This window comes from Zerene cesonia, chromosome 12 (genome assembly GCF_012273895.1).
Source record: "Zerene cesonia ecotype Mississippi chromosome 12, Zerene_cesonia_1.1, whole genome shotgun sequence".
Classification (NCBI taxonomy): domain Eukaryota; kingdom Metazoa; phylum Arthropoda; class Insecta; order Lepidoptera; family Pieridae; genus Zerene; species Zerene cesonia.
Window position 1 is genome coordinate 5,076,320 of NC_052113.1, and position 9,281 is coordinate 5,085,600.

Here is a 9,281-nt window from a genome sequence, read left to right on the forward strand (position 1 = left end):
AAACATATAACAGTTTATGTTGCAAATTTTCGACACTCGCAAGGGAATCAAAACCTATAGGGAATAGGGAATGAAAACCCCGTGAACTCAGCATCTTGAAGTTTGATACGAATCAACGTCTTGTACACAGCTAAAGAAAAAAGTTGAGATCAGAATCAGATCAGATCTGTAGCACTTAGCTGGTTTTTTATTAATACTTTTTAGTATAAGGAGTATAGAAAGTTTTAATGATGTTATAGGTCATTTAAGACAGCTCTTTGTAAAGTACCTTAATTGGTACCTTTTTAAATTTTGCACAAGCTAAGCGGTTATGTGCAAAAATAAATAATTTGTTAAGATAGTTTGAAGTATAATTTTCTTCTCCGTTATAGTCGTGATTCCAAAAATATTTGCATGTTTCACACGACTTTGTCTATAATATTTATACTTTATTATTATATTTTGTTTACATGTATCTTTTTTATATGCCCAAAGCATAAAAAAGATACATGTTATACGAAATTTACGTGTAAATTTTCATGTTAGTTTGTAAATATAACAATTAAAACAAAAAACCTTGATTTTTAATGTTTATTTAATAAAAATCTCTTTTGACTTGAACACGATCACTAATTACAGACAAAAATTTTCGTGTAACATTGATTATTATTTATGTAATATCAGTCGAGTTACTTACGATACGTACAAAATTAATAACTCGCTGATTAAAACAAATATAAATATTAATATTTACAATAATTTACGAAAAGCGTGTTGGAGTATAAATGAATGTATATTATATACAAATCTCCTAGATTACTTTTTATTTAAAACAATTCATTGTTAAGTGCTCTCTTCTAATCCACACGAATAATATTTAAGGCAGTTCGCCAGTGATGGTTCTGTATTCATCATTCATTATCCAAATAATTGATTACATATTTACTACATGTGATTATTTTTTATTTACAAAAAACATTTAAAGTAATAAATGTGTGCACCATTTCTATTTATATTTACAAAATATACAAATAATGTAACAAATATTAACAATGCTCATTACGTGAAAGAATAACTTAGCACTCCTCTTAGGGCTTTATTACAAGTTTTATAAATAATCGGTTGGACCATGAGATTCATTACATGTGCAAGAGATATTTCGAATAAGATTTATCTATTATTTTGATAGTACTAAGCACCAAAACATAGGTCGACTGTTGTACAAAAATCAGCGCCAAAAAATAGTGAAGTGATTTGCCTGTTTATTTACATTTATAGAAAATATTACTATGTAATCAAGTAGATTTGTGAGTAAGAAGCCATTTTACTTTTAAATAAATAGCAATTTTGCAATTTCTTACGCTCTCTGTGCTAATTTAAATTAAAAAAGTTGAAGTACAAAATGTCATGTTCAGCCTTTTCTTGTACCCTAATATCATCTAAAAATTGATAAGTAACAACAACATCCCTCTATGTTTCTATGAAACTTGATGTAACAATGCAAAATATCATTTAGGCTATCATGTCAACGTATACTCGCCTTTATTTACTTTTATTTACAATTTTTACACGACGGTTGTCAAAGCCTTCACGATGTGTCTTTAAGACCCATTGAGGTGCACATAATATTCATTTATTGTTACTCATATATATGTATTGTTTGGAATGTTATTTCTAAGCAAACACATATTAAACATCTAACACAAATAAATTTATATTATAGACGCAGTGTTATATATTCTGGACAGTCGTTGTCTCTGTGATTGATAAGATTCATGGTAGAAACTGAGGCGGGCGTGACGAGTTGTTTCCTCACTCCCTTAGCTCTGTGCTAGGGAATCCAGCGGCACTACCAATTTTCCGTTGGAGTAGCTAAAACAAATAATAAATTGAGGACACAATACGAATAAGATACTGCACAGGCTACTAAAGGGACTACAATTGTGCCAGAACAATTAGTGCATCAGTAAAATATTGTGTGCTAAAACCTCAGGCGAATTAAGAAAATATTAACCTGTATGGGATAGTAGCAGTTCTGGATTTAGCTCTGCTTGGCCTACAGGCTTCATCTGTAACCAATAGATAATTCTATTTAAGTGATCGAGCTTCGCGTTCAACAGAAACAATTTTCCAAACATAATCAACAAAAATTAACCAAAAATAATGAAATAATTTGTCTTGTCGATATACGGAGAGCAGTTGGCTTTCAACGTGTGCAAAAGTTTGTATCTATTTAACCTTGTGTGAAGTTTTGCCTGTTCTTAGTAAATGCGTATCGATGAGGATTAATTAAGTGGAAGTGCATGCTGTTGCCGAGTGTTGCAGAACAATACTTAAAGCAAAGTTCGAAAGTAATATCTACGATACCTTAATGAGATAACTTTGTATGGACTTTGTTAACGGATCTTCCTACCGCATCCTTGTTTGTTAGAGATTCACTTGATTTCGGAACTTTGGTGGATGCTTTTAATGTAATTTATTAATGCTGGTTATAAAATTTTACAAACGTTGTGGGGATGAAAAGGAATAGATGGAAAAACGATATTCCTCGTAGAAGGAAAGAAAAATGATTTAATGGACGCGCTTTTTAGTAAATTCAACCAAAAATAACAACTCAAAGACTCTAAATAAATGCTTCTTTCAAGATAGGTAGCCTATTTTCCCTACATCTAATGCACAGATTTAAGAATTTAATTTTTGCTATTAGGGGCGTATTTAAATAAATATAGATAGCATCTTTGGTATTTTTTTCATCGTGTGATGTATATTTGTATGAAAGTGAGCCTTACCATAGATCGGCTAACATCGTTGGGAGAGGCACGCATCGCATTTGACGGGCTCAGGTCTTCGCTTGCCTTGAGAGCCCTGCGAGCCGGACTTACGCCGGAAAGTGTACCTAACGAGTAGACCTGCAATGAAACGGCGCACCGTTAAAATATCTCCCGAAGACCCTATTCCATCTAGGAATGCATGGGAAATATGTCTATGGCTGCGTTCGCACCTGTCACTCAACGGGATTCGAACCCGAGAAGAGTTTTTTTTTAAAATTGCACTACTGCTACTAGATAAAGAAGGCATCTAACAAAAATAAAAATAACATTGCTAGCGCGTCCATCTGAAATGCGCCCTTGGGCAGACGAAAGCGGACGAAAAAAAACAAGATTTCATGATTCGATACCGCTCGGATTCATTTGCGTTCATGTGGGAATGTAATGTATGTTGGATTTTCAAAGTAAATTTGAGTGTATCAATGTCAAGATAAGTATAAAATAAAATTCATTTGAGCTAAATTCAGAATGTAAACATAATCAAGATGAGATTGAAGTTAATTTTGATAGAGACTGTAGCTTATGACTGTCAAAAATGTAAACGAAAATATAAAAAATAAAAAATAGCCGCACATTGTTCATAACTCACCGGTCAAGCCAGCTTTGTTGATGCTATTGGAACTTGAAAAGCCAGATATTTTTTTCCATGCTTTCTTATTCCAGAAGCCGCTTGACTTTGCATCGCCGCAACTGGAACTTCGTGGTGACGGAACATCTCTAGGGCAACGTAAATGACAATCATCAGCACCCAAAATACGCACTCCAGCGCCACGCGTTCCATATGCAACAGCTGGTAAATGTGGAACTGACCCTGTCGGCTTTCTTCTCAAACTGCCTACGTAACTAGCACCGCTACTACTTCCACTAAAACCGCTGTCTAAATCAGGAGGATTACAACTTGCAGGGGATAATAATTCATCAGTAGGACCCACCCTTAGTAATTCTTCAATGTTATCCCGATCCTCTGCTCGTTCTGAATCTGGCGACTCACATTCTGGCATTAGCATGGCTTCAACGCTTAGATTTAATTCTCCTAATATCCGTTTATGCCTCGATTCTACTCGTCGGACTTCTTCCTCAACTCCACTTCTGTCAAGGGAAATAAGAGATTGTCTTGGAGCATGTCGATGTTTGGGGCATGTCCTTGAACCATCACTTATTTCCTCATAAATATTTTCCTCTGTTCCATATCTGGTTACGTAATTGTGTCGAGCAGATCGATCTCTTGGTATTCCTCGTCCACGTTGTCGGTTAGCCTTCCTCGACGATGAAGGCATGGATAAATGATGGTCATAATATGCGTATGAATAATCGACGGGCTCAAATCGCTCCATAGTAGCGGCAATATTACTTCGGTTCCACGGCTGAGATGTTTGATCACGTGATAAATTCATGCCTGCTAGCCGTGCGGGTAAAATTTCATCGAGATCGCGAGCGCATCGCTCATCGAGAGATTGAGCACCATCATCTTCGTCCCGTCTATGTTTCCTGTAAGGTCGACGGCTGGTTTGACTTCGAGGGTGACCCCTATCACTATCTGATCCATGCTCATGATAATCGGGAGTATGGCTACGGTGAAATTCGGAACGATGCTTATTGCAGTCAACCGTGTGATGAAAATTATGTCTTAAACTATAACTTGAATTTCCCTCGTAATCAGAGCGGTCATAGCATGGACTATCATCTGGGTTACTGCTGTGAGCGTGTGGACAGTCTGCTGCGATTCCAGATTCTGAAGAAGGGTAATCATGTACTTCTGCCGTGGTAAAAACTCTTTCATCTGGTCGTGCAGGTTCTGATACCGCATGACGATGATGAGGTCGGGGCCTGGTTGTTTCCCTGCAGCTTGCAAAGGCCCTCTGGAGTGATGGTTGGTGAGGATATCGACCACAGCGAGAATCGAACACCGCCTCCCCTGTTTCGTCGGGGCTCGGCGGCGCACTGCGTGATTCCATGGCTCATCGTCTCATAACCGCGTAAGTACCTGTAAATAAATAAATAACCAAATTAATTTACGGAAGAATATTTTATTTTACATAAAAATGTAATATAAAAGACGAAAGCCCGAGGGCATTGAATCCGAAATTACATGCCCGTGATAAGGGTAGGGTAAGTGACGATCAACACAGCAGCCGACGTCGATATATCATCATCAGTCGCCGCGTAATAAATTGGGGCTTCGCGTCGTGTTTATTGTTGCATTTTATACTTGTAATAAATTTATATGGATTTAAAATATTCAAAACTAATAGAGCGAAATTATATATGAATACATAAGGCACAAAAAAATATTAATTGGCGATTAATTACTAAGGATATATCGCTGCAATTCTACCAGTACCTATCCAATTAACAGAAGCAATCTTTAAGAGATTACTTGTGTAATTAAAAAAAACCTGGCAATTGTTTCGCGCATTGGTCTTTAATAGCAATGGGAGCGTATGAAACATTCAAGCGAAGCACAATAATTACAATAAATCACATTTTATCATAGCGAAATTCCACATCGCAATTTTATTGCGATCTCGCTTAGAGTTATTGTACGCATTCCAGACCAATTTATTACGATAACGATAATAAGTGTCCGTGAACTAGACGCCGAGGGAGCGAGGTTTACCCTCTAGCTCGTGTCCCGTTGCTATGACAACCGATCTGTTCCCGCGGTTTATCGTTGCGCTTCCGCCCGATATTCCTTGCATCTAAATCATCATCAACGCTGGGAATCGCTCGTAAAGGGCCCGTTGACCGTCCGGCAATGACTATAATTTGTTGTCCTATTGCAGCGTCCTGAGATTTCTCGGCCCCAATTGGGTATAAAGATGTCCTATCAACGCTCTTCACGATTCTTTCTGCAGTTTGGGGGAAATTGTTAACATCCGACTTAATAGCTCCTTGCTTGTTTTTGCGTCTATGTAGGCATGAAGCCAGAGCCAATTCTATTAATCTACTTTTATTGCTTTGATCACAATGACATAAAATTGTAATTTATAGCTTGTTTTCATACTGACTTTACGAGACGATGTTTGCAAATTTTTAAAAGCGCAATCATTGTATAAAATGAATAATTCAGTATAGCTAATATTTTGTGTATCTAAAAAAAACATAAAATACATTATTTAAATTGCGATATCAGCACATTTGGCTCCCCTATCCACCCTTGCCATATAGACAAGTTATGAGTGGGGTTTGGAGCAAAAATATGCAATATTGCTTTTAGAGTCACATTCACTACCAAATATATTATTTTGAATAAGTCTTTAACTTTCTCTTTGTAGGAATGTTCTATGTTTTTTATAAATTATTTATTTATAATTGCTTATTTCTACTACTACTACTACTACTACTAGCTACAACTGTATTTATAAATGTTATATATTTCTTTATTTAATTAAAATGTGCTAGGTACTTAAAGAAAAAAAAAAACATTGTTGCTTATATATTTCGAAAAAAAACTAAAATATAGGGAAATTTTCTTTAAACTTAGTAACGAACAACAGTCTCGCTTTAAATAATAAACACAGAAAAATATAAAATAATCTATAAATTGTACAGTTATAAATTAATGTAATTACTTAAGCTTTAACTCATGTGAAAGGAAGCAATTACTCTTTATTATAATAAAAGAATCATCCATCATTGTATGATAAGATAATAAGTGTTTTATATTTGTATGCACCCCTCTGGTTATTTTATTCTTCACGAATAATGAGTTTGTGGCATGGTGCCATGGTGACATTGACGCGTTTTCTTTATTCAAATTATTTATATAAAATTCGCCCGGCATCAATGTAAAAAGTCTAGATGTAGGTACACAGAAGTAGAATCTATAAAGAAATTTATATATCACATTCGTCAGGATTAAGAAATTATTTTTTTATGGTCTGTCTTTCTAAGACCTCGCTAGTTGTAAACTGTCTAAATGTCGGGATGTAATGAATAAATCGCGTTTAGGATTCGTTAAAAAGTATTATTTTAAGATGTAGATGTATTCCTTGAGGAACGCGAGTATTATCGCGTTCCTCAAGGTTACAAAACACATTGTTTTATGAGACAGACTTGTTTATAAAAAATATATATTTCACTATGTTATTGTATTAACTAATTCGTATATCACCTACTTGGTTCCAATAGTAAATATATCGCTTCTGTAAACTTCACAGAAACTACAACATTAACACAAATAATTTATGCCAATATTAACGCCAGATTTACCAATAAAAACTCTTATTATTAGGTGGTAAATTACATGACACGGTCAAGAATTGTATTTTTTACAATGGCTCTATAATGAGAGCGTGCGTGACGAATTTTTCAAGTTAAAAGCGCTTGCTGAGTCATTCAATGATCGTGATTCTTTGTACGTGACAGCTTTTGTTGTTCATTGGTCTATATTTAATAGCTATTATTATAGAAAAATAACGTCGGCATTCGATATCGGGTGTGTAACGTCAAAGAAATGAGGTAATTAAATATTATTCTTAGAGTTGTATTGGCAATTTCGTGTTACATATTATATAAAACGTGATTTTCATATTCGGCATAATACAATTATGTAGCTCTTATATCGCCGCAGTTCATAAGACAATCCAGAGACATCCAACGCAAACATCACTATTTGTTTATCAATGAATCCTTATAGTACCTCTGTATGGTATTGTTATTAGACGAAAAATGTATTCAATGCAGATTGTATCAAAACTATTTTTGAATTCCTAACAAAACATTCTGCCCAATTGTGTATAGTTAGTGTATAGTTAGTTTATTGATAGCAGTGTAGAGATCCAGCAATACGAAATAAAACAAAATAGAAATGCGGTTAGTTAAAAGCCTAATAAACTATTGCCGACAAGGGTTACAGAGAATCCGTTAATTTTAGCACTAAAACTGCTATTTGAGGAACGCAGTAGAAACGGTTAAGAGGCACTTACGTAGATATAATACAGCGTTTTACTACTCAGTGAATTGTTAATAAAATGCAAATAACATGTTGTATTTATCTCGAATATGTTAAAATATGAATTACGAAATGATTGTACTTATAGTGCAGTGGTGTGAATGAAGTGAAAGACTTAGTGTCTAATCACTTTATGTCGAAGGTACGAGACCTAAGTTCTGCGGCTGCATTAACGTTCCTTTTTTTTGTGGTGAAACTCGATGTTAGCCTGAAGGGTAACTACATCTTGGCACGGACGCGTGGGTAAACTGAAGGTTCACTTTGGTTGCCACATACTCAAGGGCGTCCCCCCCTCTCCCGATCTCGGTTTGGACTATCGCATGAATGGAGGGGTTCGGAAGGGCCGTAGCCGTAAGTTTAAATGTGTGTATTGTGGCTATTGATAATTATTGTTAGCTTATAATGATTAGGATAAGTCAACAATCAGTTGTTTCACCCATTCAAATTTAGAGCTATATAAAACAAAATCAGTGGAAATTGAAAGGCACATATAAAATGGGTTCATACATATTATAAAATCATTCGTTCTTTTTACGGCTTAGGTCTCCGTCGAGTCTAAATATCCGTCTATCTTGGTAAGCTCGGCTTAGGTCACAAATAGAAAATTTATATCACTTGGCTTGAACATTGATGCGATTTTTTACACAGGCAATTTTATTTTTATTTCAGCGTTTTAAATCTCAGATTAGCAAAATGCTAAGACATCGTAAAAATTTGTAAACATGGTGAATAATGATGACATCCTGGCAACTTTTAACTTACTAAATTCTTTGTTTCTTCGAATTTTAATTAAACTATGTATTAACTTAATCACATGTACGTTTAATGCGTGGTTGATCTTATTAAATTTTTACTAATAAAACCCGGGTAGGGAAAAAAGATTTAAAGCCAATGACTTGAAAATTATCAAATTGCCCAAAATTAATGTAAAATAAAAGACTTCAAACGCGGAGTGATATTTTCCCAATAGAGTCACGCAAAATTTGATGTGTACCTAATTTTTAAAATTTGCAAAATTTGTGGGGTATGCTACATAAGTAAAATATTTTTAGAACATTTTCTACATATTTTATCCATTCCAAAACCCATTATACTATACTTTTTAGCATTATAATCTAACTGTTACAAAATTAGCAGTTTCGTTAATATCAAAACTCAATAAAGCGATGAGTTTTTAAATAATCTTCTTCCCCTTCCCCTTGGACCGCCTTACAGTTCAGACGTGTATTTTGTTAAATCTTTAAAAATAAAAGATTATTTTTTATAAATAAAATAGCAATTTAAAGATCCACAATTTCTGTGAAGTACTAGGCGCGCAGGAGTGTACAAGAGATTGCGAGGCAAGACAGTGACAGCATATCTACTGACAGAGGTATTATACTCAATTCATCCACTTAACAGTTGCCATCAAACGTGTGTCAAGTGTCAAAGTCCCCTGTCAAAAGTGTCACCTGTCGGAAATGAAAGTGTTGACATCAAGAAAATATTAATTGTCAAGTTTACGTTCCGTTCTGTCTTTG

At 34.8% G+C, this 9,281-nt stretch overlaps 1 protein-coding gene across 4 annotated transcripts in view; it reads right to left on the reverse strand.

Moving 5' to 3' along the window:
- Positions 1 to 556: 556 nt before the first annotated feature.
- The window catches only part of LOC119830675, a 74,976-nt gene continuing 66,251 nt past the window's right edge, over positions 557 to 9,281 (reverse strand). Inside the window, exons 3-6 of one of the 4 annotated variants that reach the window (XR_005287860.1) lie at positions 3,397 to 4,791; positions 2,769 to 2,888; positions 1,994 to 2,048; positions 557 to 1,851 (exon numbers count right to left, since the gene is read on the reverse strand). Coding sequence is in view for 3 of the 4 variants with exons in the window: in XM_038353753.1 (XP_038209681.1) it covers positions 2,779 to 2,888; positions 3,397 to 4,762 (1,476 nt within the window). In the remaining variant the exon portion in view is untranslated. The remainder of the gene's footprint in view (positions 1,852 to 1,993; positions 2,049 to 2,768; positions 2,889 to 3,396; positions 4,792 to 9,281) is intronic. The other 3 variants (XM_038353754.1, XM_038353753.1, XM_038353755.1) reach the window with 3 other exon arrangements.